At 43.0% G+C, this 14667-nt stretch overlaps 2 protein-coding genes across 5 annotated transcripts; one reads left to right on the forward strand and one right to left on the reverse strand.

Moving 5' to 3' along the window:
• Window positions 1-1841: 1841 nt before the first annotated feature.
• LOC135387053 (uncharacterized) lies at window positions 1842-4447 on the forward strand. Of its 4 annotated transcripts, none has more exons than XM_064616470.1 (9): window positions 1842-2872; window positions 2934-3003; window positions 3079-3143; window positions 3228-3268; window positions 3418-3562; window positions 3647-3723; window positions 4043-4089; window positions 4211-4271; window positions 4351-4447. In XM_064616470.1, the coding sequence occupies exons 5-8, from the start codon at window positions 3448-3450 to the stop codon at window positions 4215-4217; spliced, it is 246 nt and encodes an 81-aa protein (XP_064472540.1). In that variant the 5' UTR covers window positions 1842-2872; window positions 2934-3003; window positions 3079-3143; window positions 3228-3268; window positions 3418-3447; the 3' UTR covers window positions 4218-4271; window positions 4351-4447. The 4 variants fall into 4 exon arrangements, with proteins under 4 accessions (XP_064472540.1, XP_064472541.1, XP_064472539.1 ...); XM_064616471.1 differs by having other exon boundaries at window positions 1842-2030; window positions 2803-3003; XM_064616469.1 differs by having other exon boundaries at window positions 1842-3003; window positions 3079-3268.
• A 3620-nt stretch (window positions 4448-8067) lies between these two features.
• LOC135389448 (uncharacterized) lies at window positions 8068-14013 on the reverse strand. Its single transcript, XM_064619496.1, has 7 exons — window positions 13935-14013; window positions 13727-13801; window positions 13584-13652; window positions 12726-12937; window positions 8904-9063; window positions 8311-8338; window positions 8068-8218 (listed from the first exon to the last, which is right to left on the reverse strand). Exons 1-7 carry the CDS (start codon window positions 14011-14013, stop codon window positions 8068-8070), a joined length of 774 nt encoding a protein of 257 aa, XP_064475566.1.
• Window positions 14014-14667: the final 654 nt, after the last annotated feature.

Below are 14667 nucleotides of genomic sequence, written 5' to 3' on the forward strand. Positions count from 1 at the left end.
GACACAGATAGCTGAACTTTGCCAGTAAAATCACATGAGACGCCCGTGTGACCCCTGCTTCTCCTTTGGCAAGGCTGCTCTGAGAACTGCCACTGTTCAATTGTGCAAATTAAGGTATTGCACGATTACATCAGCAGCTATATACAGCGTTCTTGAGAATTTTCTTTTTTAGCTTTTAAGTCATACTATAGTTCTCCGACTGTTCCCGGTTTTCTACACTGTCTTGTATTGCAGACAACCTGAAATACAGATGGTAAAGCTCTGAAAAATTTGTGCATTGCGTAGTTACGCAGCTATAAGCCGCAGAGCTGTGTGCTGAGAGATTGTGCTATTTCTTGAGAAACAACACCGTGGAATCCATATCAAAGCAAACAACAGCACTGATCATTCTCTGCTAGCTTTTTGTATTGATATGTATTGGACAGTAAGTGGAAGGCTGCAATGGACAAATGCTCATATAAAGAAAAGAATGAAACTTGAAATCAGATGCATCTTATTTACAGGGTGTCCCACCGAAAAAGGGCCAGGGGCTAATGAAAAAACAGAGTGATCTACACAAATGGAACCAACTGTACGTGCTTGGCTGTTGTGTGGTCTATCCAAAAATATATTTTTCATCGCCCCTTGTCAATTAATTAGCGGTAATTAATTTTCCAATTTTTTAATTATCGGTTTTAGCTCTCAGATGTCAATGAAGAAGTTGTAGTACATGTCGAAAAAGACGCGACTGAAGTGGTCCGAGGTTGCTATGGCTTGTGGTTTAGTTTTTTCCCGGGTTTAAAAATTGGTTTCTGAAGCCGCGCGCACCACAGAGCGCTTCCCATAATTCGGCGCCCGCGTGCGACGATTGCAGTGCACTCTGATAGGTGTGCCGTGAAACAGGTGAAATATTTTCTTCTTGTGTGAAGTGGCCCAAGGATGGTCTCCAAGTGCTAATATCAAAGTCAATGTACGCCGGAGGGGCTGGAATCGTCGCGCGCGGGTGCCGGATTGCCGGACTTTCAAGCTCGGGAAAAAACGAAACCAAAAGCCATAGCGACTTCGAACCACTTCAGTTGTGTCTCTTTCGACATCTACTACAACCTCCTCATTGACATCTGAGAGCTAAAACCGATGATTAAGAAGTTGGAAAATTAATTTCCGTTAATTAATTGACAAGGGGCGATGAAAATTTTTTTTTTGGATAGACCACACAACTGCCAAGCATGTACAGTTAGTTACATTAGTTTGTGTAAAGCATTCCGTTTTTTTTTTTTTTTACCCCTGGCCCTCTTTCGGTGGTACACCCTGTATAATGTGCTGCTATTATTTTTTAGGAAATACAGGATTGTATGTCTTACTTCCACATTTTCTGTTATCTTTTGAGACACTTTGGCAGTTGTAACTTTGCAAAAGCCGACATATTCACTCAGCTATGTCAGCACAGAGCTACACAGCCAGACAGTATATTAGTGTAGTGAGCGCGGTGTACTGCATCATCAAGGACAAAGTCTGGGAGCAGAAATCTGGGACATTGCTTAATATGCAGAAAAAATAACATAGATGTTTTTGCATGGCTGACCACCTAACTTCAATAGCCAGTGATGAACATGCGATGTCTTCAGCTGGTGTATTCCGGAAATTATTAGGTGACGTATGTGGAGGGGGGGATGGCTTGCAAGTTAACAGCACCCAACAGCAACAACAGTTTCACAGATTTCGGGCAAACACATCTATATTGGCACATATGAAGGGCATATAGTTATTCCATTACACTTTATTGAACTTTATGTACCCATATGCGTGTATTACAAAAAAAAGTGGGAGAGGGCAGAGTAACAAAAAGAAACGTAGGTACCCAGCAAGCACACATGATTCAAAGATCATCCCGTTTTCATCTCACGGCCTCATCGGGATGAGTTGATCCATGCGTCGTCCCCCAGATCTCCGGGAGCGAGCAATAGGAAATCGTCCCATATTCATCCCTGTGAGAGCTGCCTGCGAGAATGCAGACGCCGCGAACCCTTCGCGCCTCCAATTGCGCTTGCACGGTACGCAACTGCGGCTGCATTTCGTAACGTTACTACGTGATCCTTAATATGGTCGTTACCGAACACGATGTAAAATTTATCAATTTCATTCTTCATATTTACGCATGGCACATCCAGTATTTTGTGGTTTTAATAAGATACGCGACTTGCGCGGCTTCTAGGCGGCCAGTGGGAGCGATATTCAAACGTTCAAACCGTTAGCAAGCTCGTCCGGGTTGCAGGATGGAGGTGTTGTGGTGTGATGTTACAATTGTGAGCGAGTTGTGCGTTGTGTTGTGAGTTGTGTGAGCGAGTTGAATTGTGTTCATTTGTTTGACTGCTTGTGAGTGTAGCTGGGAGAAAAGACACCACTCTGGAACCAGACTGTACGCTAAGGTGCCAAAAAAATGTGGATGCCATCACGCACATCTCGACAAAATGTCAGTGTCCCCGTGAGTAAAAGCCTGCAAGCAATACGTTACGTAAGGTACAGCGCCGAAACTAACAATGTGACGGCATCGAGGGTAGCCGGTACCCTCAGTCAGGCACGTTAATACGAGTAACAGCGGTCCAATGCTCTTGGAACACGGCGCGTTTCTAATCCGCAATTCTCAAACAAGTGGTTCGCATGTCACGGACATTTATGAAGACACTTCCGATGAAGGTATAGAAGGAGAAGTACATGTGTTACACCAGCTATGGTCACATATGGCTCATTTGAGCAACGCTTGTACGGAACAGGCTTTACCGATGGCAAAGTGTCGATGACTAAAGTGCATGGACGCTTGTACAGATGTTCAGTCAGAGGTGCAATTCTGAAGGACACTCTCCGCTAACATACATGGACTTGAGCGACGTTCAAGGTAAATTAATCTATATTACCACAATTTAGGAAGCGCAGAGTCAGTATATTTTTGTTTGTAGAAAATTCTGTCACGCCAACTTCTGCAGCATGACTGTTCTCCCGAACTGAAAGACCTCCCTTGTATGTCAAGTGAGTCATTGTTACAGAACATGATCACTCTTTGTTGAAAATAGGAGAAATGCTGTCACGCTGTCTCCGCTGCAGCGTCAAAAATCGCAGACCAATCCAAGATGTGCCGCCTCCACCTACTTGGCAACCTTATTCTCACCGTATGATTCATTCCAGTGTTTCATGGCCTTGCATTGAACGTGTTGTACTTTAACGCTGGTAAAATTAAGACATTCATCATGCAGTGAATGAAGCTGGGCATCCGGACCCTGAATTTCCCATCGGGGTACGCAGAATTATGTATTTCCAGTCATACAAAACGCTTTTGAACATGCTTTCAGCATGGTTGGCAAACCAATCCAACCTAAATTTCAGAGCCGCTGGATGACCTTGACACTTTATGCGCTTCATATCGCTTACGACATTGTCACACAGAGTCCCACACAGTCCGCCAAGTATACAACGATGCAATGGCAGACGAGGGAAATGAATGAGCGTCTACTTCAGCCAGTGGGGCAGTCAGCCCAGCTGTCTCAGTCCCAGCGAATAAGGCAACCAGACGCACAAACTTCACAGTATGGTATGCCAATAAAGGTTCTCCCAAACGATATTGTGATGCGTTGACTGTTGTATGGTGAACTAACTGCAAAGCAAACTGTTTCAGCTGTGCGTATCCCACGCAGAAATCAACCAGATGAGTGGCCCCTCCCCCGTACTGCTGCAGTGTATATCCTGCACATGGTAGGAACATTTTCCTGTATGTTAGAAGTGCATTGCAGATCATAATTCCGTAGTCATCATCATAAAAAAGAAAAAAAAAAAGGATCGCGTACTATACCAAGCATACGATTCCCTCTGTCATTAATTTATTTCCTTTTCTTTCTCCCAGATATTGTGCGTGAGTAGCCGGTGCTCTTATCGAGTGCCTACATCTCCATTTTTCTTCTTTTTCATTCCATTCATGCTGCACATATTTCCAAATCTGTAAACACATTTTTAACACTCTATACTCATGAGACAATCATGTGCTTTGACGTAAAAAATGTCATCTCCTGTTTAGATGCCAACATCTTGCAGCGGAGCAGATGCTTTGCACATCGGTCACAGGTGATCAGAATATTTTATTTAACATAATTATCTAAGTACACAAGTCACAGGTATGTAGCTTTCAACGTTTTCCTTGATTTTGTGGCAGATTGCAACTTTTGTACGTTGTTTCTTCTTCTAGGTCTTAGGGTGTTAATAGGTGCTTCTCGAGGGCTGTCTCAGGAGATCTCCCCACATCGGAAGTAAATACCTCCACTTTGCCTCTTTGCTTCCAGCGAAAGGGCGCAAAGCAATTAACGTAATTTACTTTAACCTTTACAGCTCAAGTGCTCAGAATTGTGCATACCATGAAGCTTATTCAGGAGCACCACACCGTGCGGCTTGACCTCATATCGGCCAAGTTAACAACGGCACCAACGGAAAGGCTGCAGAAAAGGACACCTTCAGGGAGCCATTCTAATATCGTCAAGAGCTTCTGCGATTCGATGTCTCTCTTTACCATCACAAAGGCTATAATTGGTACGTTCTGCACAATCCACGCGCATTGTCTACATGTATTTTGGATAAGGTTGTGCGTAAAGTTCTGTTTTCGTCAGTTGAGTATCTCATGGCTTTTCTTAATGATGCGCGAGCACGTTCTTCTGAGATGAGGGGGCAGTGACGAAAGAGACATCACTAGACAGATTTTGTGTGAACTTATGTCAGATGATGTGGCACAGAACTTCAGCTACAAGGGTGGTAAAGGGAAAAAAAGAACTTAAGCGCCCTCAATCTGGGGGAAGATTGTCATTCGTATGTACTTTACTCTGCATACTAAAGTGCTCATAACACTCAAATCATCCATTTGCAGCCTTCAAACTGTCTTGTCAAGTTCTCATGCATGCTCAAACGGCTAGAATGTAGCCCGCTCGAAGCTTCTGCTTGCCAAAAGTGCAGAGGGGAGTTATACTGTGATATTTTCTGGAGCATCGTTTATCTAATTGAAGTACTGTATACAATATTTCCTTGTGATCTGACTTAAAACGTTGTTCCTTAAAACTCTATTATGCGAGGTAAAAATCGAAGACTTTTGTCATGTACAGTATGTGTTAGCCACATATGATGGAACGAGGAATGTAACAAGAAAAGGCTATAAGTGTTGTATATCAAGAACAGTTGTTGAATGTTTCGAAAAGTAGTATGTTTTGGTCACATGTATCTTTTCCTTGAGACAAATTAAATAGCTGTGAGTGATTGCTTAATAATGCCTTACGTAGACGATGTTCGTAGCAAAAAGGTCGCGAAATTACCACAATACGAAATAACACCAGAAGTGACAATCTGTCACGAGCTTTGTGCCTTTCGATAAAATAGCGTCCACGCTTATGTGAAAAAATGTCACCTTTTCTGTGGATTTCCAAGTAGTAACGCGGTGCATTTTTCTTGAAAAAAGAAAAAAAGTGTACTTTGACTGAGACACAGGGGTAGGTGTTTCTCAACCCAGTCTATACCTTCTGGTTGACACATAGACCTTGTATAAGAAGTGAAAAACTTTGCTTTGTTCTCCCTAAGTTATTTATTAGCAGCATTGGGGGAAAACGGGTAGGCAGATTAACAAGGCTCATCAGCTGCTGTTCGCGTAGAACGCTTCGCCTGTTTTAATACCGTGGTTCACATTAGCTGGGACACCCTGTATACAAACATTTCTCAGTTTACTGTTCAACCCACCCTTTTTCTATTTTCTCTTCTGAGAGAGATGAGAGCAGTTTTGTGAATGTGTTTGTGAAGCGAGAATAGGTGGAACCTTGCACCTCCACTGAGTTTCAGAGGTTTTTCCAACAGTGGGGTGTTTATGTACTCTTGTTTGTAGTACGTGTTGTGTACAAGGCCATGTGCGCTTAGGAAATAAATATATTTTACTGAAATTCCAAAGCAGTAGTTTCAGTGCTCTTCGCCATTCTGAGCCACGGCAGTGGGCGGGTAGCGGGAGGAGGAGCTACCGCGAGCTCTGGGCCGCATGCATGCTTCACTGCAATACCTCAAAAGACGCACGCAGTATCATCCCAGCTTGATCGCTCGGGCGATCCCCGGGTAGCTTGCGGGGACGTTACTCGGGTGGCCAAGTTGTGCGTTTTTCGGAGTTTTTTCGGGGATTGGCATTCCTACCGGGAACGAACGCATCGCCCAATGCGTGGTTCGGGGTTCATCGCAGGTATGGATTTTGGTTTGCTGGGTAGAGGTAGTGCCCCCAACAACACCGAACGTCCGTCGGATGTACATGATAGACCCAAATGGCCACAGTCCGTAGCGTACATCCGGCGAACGTTCTTTTAAGCACCGGGTCCGCCCATATCGCTAAGCGCATCCCCGTGCGCGATATGGCGCGCGAGGGAACGTCCAGACAGGATATATTATGCATGTCTGGGACAAAAAGTAAAAAAGTGCAGCCGGTATAGGTGTAGTAATAACTGAAGCTCAAATGTGTGACTTACCCAGACAACACAATGACATCCCACGGACGTCAAAGGGTATCCTGCATGGGACATTGGGGACGTCCTGGGGAGCTATTTGTGACGTCTCTTGGACGTCATATGACGTCCCTATGGCACATCCCGGGTTGTCCGCGAGAAATCCTGGCGATGTCGCTTTATTACATATGTCGGACGTGTTTGGTACCATTGTATATGGTTCTTTATTGTTGTACCCACTCAAGAAAATTATGAAATATCACCATGCATTGATGTGCCCCTGTTATATTTATTCGTTTCACCATACACTGAACAGTATTACAAAAAATATGAAACACATACATTCACCAAACTTTTTTTTACATTGAATTCGCAATATAACATATTCGTGTAACTTACAACAGTAATAGAAAGGATATGCGCAAGTCCGTAAACTTAGACTTTAACATCCTTGACTAGAAGGGTGCTAGAAATTTTCGAGACACACGTCCACATAGAAATATATGAAAATATCACACAACCGCAATGTATCACAGTGAAAACTGAGCAACTGAATGTGATATATGTCAGTATAGTGCACAGAGAACAATCAGCTATGCGCTGCTAAAACAGAACGAAATTACACAGTTTTCTAAAAGACATCATCAAATAGAACACTCGAAAATAATACAAGCAGTCACTTTGCAGATGAGAAATTGTTTGCTGAATGAACAGTCCCGTGAGGCATAAAAGTGGTAAAAACGTATCATGAAACATCCATATGACAGCACCCCTGACAAGAAAACTCTTAAAAATGCTCTAAATGTCCTTGAATTACAGTAACGAAGAACATAGTATATGCACACTGTCTTTCACTTAAGTACCATGCCTGGATAGTTCAGAAACAGCTCACACCACCGATGAACTTCCCCTTCGGCGGGGAGCTTTGACACATTGGCTATAAACTGACGTTAGATATCGCATTTGCACACTATGTACATTAAATAAAATCCCTAATTTTGAATTTTACCTCTGGCATTTTTGGTACCCTGTGGACCTTCCGCAGTGACATGTCCCAGTGAAAAACTTGTGTCGACCCTTGGTGACTTACAGTAACTAATTTGTTTGTGTTCACAATTACCTTGCACAGTCTACCAATACGTTATTCTGCTAAAACATCCGAATACTGTTGTGTTCGAAGGAATGTATGCTTGCGACGATTCAATATCAACCAGACTGGCGAATGACACTTGCGGCTGTGTCATAGGGTGACCGAGGCCTTGTGCCTTGTTCTTTGTGACGTTGGTAAGATCAGGTCACACATTGTCCTATGTCGCGACTGCAAGTGCTGTGTCAGAGCACCACATGGAGCTGTTCCTTACCATCCACCACCACAGCACTGTGACTATGACGAGAAATCACAACAGAATATGTGGGCTATATGCGAGGGGTATTTGTGTTGGTAGAGAAACCCAACAAGAAAAGCAGCAACAGAGCCTGTCTGCTGGGGCATACCGTGCAATAAAAGTAACACACAAGGCACAATGGCATACACATTCTAAACTAGAGAATGCAATGAGGATTGACAGCCGAAACACAATATAGTTGAGGCTTACGATGACCCCCCTTTGCTCGTCTTTTCTGCCTGCCTGTCCTTCCTTTCTTTTGCATGACGTAGCCATGATTTCACTGCATCTTCAATATCCTTGAACGTTGTGTTGTGCTTGTCCTTTGGCAGTGAAGATCTGATGGACTCTACAGATCTGTAAAAGTAATAAGTAGTAGTAAGCAATAGTCCAGTCAGCTGAATTGTGTGTACCTCCTAAATACTCCAAGTCTGCTTTTCTAAACTCACAACCTGTACATTGTGTGCATTGTACAACCTGTACAAGTGTCACATGAACATGTATCCACAGGCATGTTTTGTGCGCCTGTATACACAAAAAGACAGGTAGTGCTGACAACAAGTTATGCAAATACAAGTTGGCTAATTATCAGAGATGCACAATAAATATTTTAATGAAGCCCTTCAGCAGAAACTCCAGACAGCTAGAATTTGACAGAATTCTTGTTCAAGGCATCTCCTATTAAAAAATTGAGAAGCTTTGTAGATGGAGTCAGTGGTTTTCCAAATCACTTTCTTGTAAGGAAAACACAGCTAAACTTCGCATACTGAATGTGGGCAAGCAGAATAACTATGAGGTAAAAGAAACAATAGGAATATAGAAGATGGCTTCTCCAGCTGGTGCTCTCTTATGGCAGTTTGTTCCATCAAAAGGAGAATCAAGATTACCTAAGGGGCAAATGTTACATGTCATGCACTTTCCATCATGTCTAAATTATCTGTTTGCAAGAACACCCAATTAAATATTTTCTCTGTTATAACTAGCATGATTTTATGCCACTGTTAGCAAAGTAGCAAACCCTCTCAAGTTAGGCTATACTTACCGCAAAGTAGGTCTGCGAATGCAAGGTCTTTGAACGATCTTTTGCCCCTTGCGCCAAACCAGCTGAATTCTGTGGCAAGGTCATTCGTGATAACACGAGACAGGATTCGTGCCACGTGGTCTGCAGTGCCACGGCCTCCAAACATTGCCAGGAATGTACGCTGTATGGTGAGGAGTAAAGCAGAAAAGTCTATTTAGTGTCAGTGTACATGTGTCAATGCATACCAGAGGTTAGTTCTATCACAAATTGAACAAGCATTTGATGTCTCGAATGAACGGAGGAAAATATATGTTGAACACATTGGTGAGCTAGGAGAGACAAAACACTTTCAGAATATCCTGTGCTGCGCACCGTGCGAGATCGGGCAAAGGGAAAGGACTGCCTCTCAGAAGATGTCGTTGTGTGGGGGTTTGAGCGTCCTCTGCAAGGCTCTTTCGTGTCACATTATAGAGATTTTTTTGTTCTGGCTTTAGACTACCTATGGCACAAGAGGCTCCTGCATAGACAGTGTTGTGTCTGTTTTTGTTTATCTGGGAAAACATTTTAGAAGTTGACTCAAAGCACCACAAAGCACCATATTCAGTGCAACTTTCCAGGCAATTTACAAAACTGATAAGATTTATTATTCATAGGGCTGGTGAATGATATGTAATTTGTTGCTCTATTGTATCACGAACGGAAGTGATACCTCTTTACGTACCTCCGAAAAATGAAGACTTTCAGGAGCCATTGTTTACAAAAGCCTACCAAAAAATTGCCTCGAAAATTTCATATATCGTAGAGAGGCCTTAGTCTACACACAGAAGAAAAATTAAAATTCGGACTTGATGGGTAGGTGCACTGTGAATATTCTTGTCGGCTCAATACGAAGAGCACAGTTAAACAGTGGTCCAGCTCCCGACAAAAGTTTACGAAACACCGGAGCGGTGTATATAGCCATCGGAGCGATACCATTGCTGCAAACAGGAGTAGATAGACTTAAAAGCAGGTGACAGGGTACTCCATGCACCTCTCAGTAAGTGTGTCCACTCCCGTTGTCTGCTATGATCTCGTTCCGATCAAGAGATACGTCGCTCTGGTGTTTCGTAAATTTTTATCAGCATCTGTACTCTGTATACATGTGGCAAAATCGATTTTTTTTTCACGCAGTGTTTCAGCCTTTGTTTTCACGACTTTCCAGGTGAATGTCGGCACAGTTCCTCCTGAAGTCAGCCCAGGATGCATGCTACACCCCCCCCCACACACACACACATACACACACACACTCATTCCTGCTATACTTTCTCCATTTGAATATAGTCCAGAGGCCGGGAGTAGACATGTGTATCAAATTCAGCACACCGGCAAGCAACACAGTAAACAACATAAGACCCGAAACGTCAAGCCTTGTGTTGGTTACTGTATTGCTTACGGTGCACTGAATTTATTAAACACCTCTCCTTGTGTCCACATCTGTACGCCACTGACAGCCACAGTCGCTTCGCAGTGCTAAGACGGAATAAAAAGCATGACTTCGCCTGAAAACTAACTGCTATCAGTTGAAGCCATTCTGAGTGTTTGCATTCATAACAGTGTTATAATCAGATGAATAAAAAAAATGACACAGCACTGACAATGCAGGATCCTCCTGCACCATAGCTGGTCTAAAGCCAGAGTAAGATATCACTATACTGTGACAAGAAATAGCCTTGCAGGTGACGCTCAAACCCGCATGCAGCGACATCTTTTCAGAGGCAGTTTTTTCCTCTTCTCCTGTTTTCTGAACCATGCAGAGAATTCAGAAAAAAATTATTTCTCCTGACTTACCAATGGCTTAAATATATTTTTCCCCATTCATTTGAGCCATTAAATGTACCGGCTTGTTCGATTTCAGATAGAATTAGCCCAGAAAACATCCACAAGAATTAGAGGTCTCACTGATCACTGTCATTAGAGCTTGCGCTGTATGCTGATGACATCATTTGAAGCGATTCAGAGCCTTTAAAATACACCTGACTACACATTTTAGTGGAGAGATGTGGGCTTTACACTTCTAGAGTGTGTTGGGGAACAGAACACGGGCATCACGTAAACTGCTCTTAAATGCATACGAAACACAACAATTATGCAAGTTGGCATTCGGCTGCAAAAAGCACCCTGCGTTGTTAGGACCCAAAGTAAAAGAATTATTTGTTAATGAAAGAGCAGCATCCTTCATGCTACTGCCAACCTGTGAACTGCTACTCTCTGCTGGTGACCCTAAATCACACTGACTGGGACACATATGAAGCTCACTTAAAGGAGCATCTCATTTGAATGCAGTCACTTGTGCAATTAAGCAATGAATAACTGCAGTGGTATAATAGCTTTCTTTTCATTGGGAGAGCATGTTGCGATTGTGAAGTTCAAGCCGAACCTCCATATTTACCAGCCACTCGCTGAAGTGAGAGTGCTTCAGCTCTCTCTGCTTGGGTTATCGACCCTATTACTTCACCTCGAAGCCTGAATGAGAAAGAGGGCGACAATAACATCAACATCCCCCATCTGGCTTTCCACAATAGCAGCATTGGAAGCAGGCAATGCAGATGACGGTTATCATATGTTTTTCCTGCCTGCATTTTGTGAGAGCGCAGATGATAGGACAAACAGAACGAACCGACAAAAAAGAAATACCTATCATGGTAATCCAGGTTGGGGTGGCTGCGTTCCAGGTAATGTTGCTACGCTAACGACTAGCCAGGGCGAAGATGTCGACATCACTGTCACTCTTTTCTTCCGATTACTTTCTATGTGGAGCAACCTCTGGAGTTGCATTCATTGCAGCATGCAATTTCAGCATATAAATGCTGGACCTCAATCTGGTATTTACGATATGCTCATAATCTGTGGTTAAGGCTAAGTGCTGGTACATAAATTAGCCGATTAACTGCAGAACTGATTTTAGCAACAGCCAAGTCCTGTGACGTTTTGTAAAAATGAAAACCGTGCTAATGCAAACCATGTTTCTTTCTGGAAATGTAACACAGTTGCAGAAAAGGAATTATGTATATCATGCAGTACTTTCTGTAAGTTGAGGAGTACACCGCAGGTGCATGTTTTTTGTAAGAAGTCGATAGACGTGTATTGCTAGCATGGTCTACACATTTTGTGTGCCCCTGTGTTACAAAGTGAAGAACTAAAAAGATAGGAGATTACTTAATTGCCTGGACACAGCAGGGAGAAAAATGTGGGTGGGGGAACACCGGACTTCAAATGCCCTTTAAGTTTCATCTGCGTACAGCGCTCTTTCTATTAAAAATGGGGCACATTTCAATACAGACGCCCCATAGGAAGCCACTGTTAAAGAGCAATGAAACTATTGCATGTAATGTCAACATTTCATATATATTGACAAAGATTAATTCGAAAAGTTTTTTCTGTGACTGGCCAAAGGCATGGCAGATGTACCACATTAGGCACCTGGGTAGGAAGAGACAGTGCAATAGGCACCTGCAAAGCTCAAAATATTTACAGGTTGCAAGCATTCCTGTCAAATGAATACACAAGAAAAGTTAGATGGGTAGAAATCCAGCGAACCGGTAGGGATGTAGGAAGAGAAGGCTTGACGTGAGGCAACGTTTGCATTAAGTTCAAGTTGCTCTGTAGAGTACAACACTACCATTGTTATTTTGCTGCTTATTTTCTGTCACTTGCAATATAGTGCTTTAGTTGGTTTACGGTACATTCGGAGGGAACAATTGCTCATGTATTTGTGACTTCGATGCCTACTAGAAATGAGGTGTGCCACAATGTACAAATGCCATACAAAGAGCCCTTGGTCATGCAAAATCACACATCACTAACCACTTCGGTCTGCTTCTGTTTGTTATTTCGCAGCTGGTTGTCGAACTCCACAAAGTCGTCCAGGTTATTTATAGGCTCCTCAAAAAGCTTCTCGTGCTCGTCCACATCTTTGTGGATGCTCAACTTTGATAGACTGTGACTTAGTTGGCTTGAAATATCTTGAACCTCATATCTGATGGAATGTAGCAATGTCAGCACCCTTTTCTGGAAAGCTGAAAAGCAGTTCATGGTTGCATGGGTATAGGTTAGGCACATGAATATGGCAGCCATCGGCAAAGCGAGGCAGTGACAGGCCTTGAACCGGCAGTCAGGATATACAGGCTCAAGTCCTGTCGCTGTCTAGTTTTACAGAACTTCAATATTTGTATATTCATGGTTCTGAGGTATGTGAATCTTGCTTGTTCTATCCTTTCACGTGTTAGAGTCTCAGAAGAACATGTTTCCATGATGTTTATGAGATGTCGCTGCCTGGTTTTGTGCTGTCCATACAAGACTGTTCGTGAGCGAGAAAGAATGCAGCAGAGACAGGGAAGTGCGTGCATGCCTCATTGAAGCCCCGTGGTAAGGGAAGACGGATTTGAGGGTGGACGGTGTTCAGTACAAGCCTCATACACTCAGCAACTTTTATTGGGGTAGTGTATTCAAGCAAAGCAATATAAAACTGGCAAAGGAAAACAATACTTTTAGTCTGCTAATTTTCGAGTCCGATCAGCAAAATTAGTCTAATTATAGCATGTGACAATGAATACAAACTGCCACAACAAGTGGAAAAGCTTTCAAATGCTTTTAACATGCAAACAAGACTTTGATTTTGCCTATTTTTAAACAACACAGTATCCTATATTACTTGCCGCTTACCTGCATTCTCAGCGCTTCCTGGCAGCGCATTTGACCCACTTTTAGTATCTTGGCTAAACGCAGTGCTTCCTGATTAAAATGATAAGTACTCCTTTACTCATGGCAACCACAAATTTTGTGTCTAAATGTCGCATTCCACTCACCCTTCACAGCAGGCGAAATTCGGTGGTTGTGCATATATCCCGCTTCATAGTCATCAGATGCCATTACACAAGACCCTGAAATAGAAACAATGCAAAGCCACTTGTGTACTACCATGCATTCAGCTACCTGACCCTTCCTCACACTCAAAGCAATTTCATCGTCTCAACTGCATCATATTGTAAATGTGACAAAATAAATAAAAAATACCCCGGGCTGACGTTGGTAAAGACGACTGGCTGCTTGATAAGGAAGGTGCAGCAGATGACCTCTGACTGCTATGGCACATCATAGCCTCCTCAGGTTCATCAGCTGGTGATCGTCAGTTAACATGAGCAGCAGGCACAAGATTGCGTGCAAAGAAGAATAGCGATTGAGAAAAATATATACATGTGGCTTAGAGTAGAAGAACTGAACGAACCCTTGCCTTGTGCACATTTCACACATTATCAAAAGATCCTGCAACACCACACACATTGTGTAAAGCATAACTCACCAATATCCTCGTCGTCGCTGTATGGCGGGCAGAATGCTCTCTGGTGAGTTTGTGGTAGATCTTTGCTACTTCGTGACGAGCCTGGCTTCTTGTGTGACGAGATTGGCTTCTTCTGTGATGAGACTGTAATGGTGTTGTTGTAGGGAATGCGCTTATTGCATCTAGTACAGCGCAGACTCAACGAAACCTATGCACAGTAAAGCAACAGAAATAGTAGTTGAACAAAATTTGTCGAAGTGCTCCTTTAACCTGCCTGCTTGATTGTCGTATAAAAGTGTATGTGGAAGTGCAGCAAGAGGAGGAAGTGTTCCCACCTCATCTTTCGCCTTTCTTTCCCCCAGTTTGATCTTGCTGGTGCTGATGACTGTCTTATTGCAAAGAAAATAAAATGACGGTCTTGTCACAAGAAAGGAAAACAAATGAAGGTGTGGACACTCTTGCCGCACT

Source organism: Ornithodoros turicata, chromosome 3, assembly GCF_037126465.1.
Source record: "Ornithodoros turicata isolate Travis chromosome 3, ASM3712646v1, whole genome shotgun sequence".
Classification (NCBI taxonomy): domain Eukaryota; kingdom Metazoa; phylum Arthropoda; class Arachnida; order Ixodida; family Argasidae; genus Ornithodoros; species Ornithodoros turicata.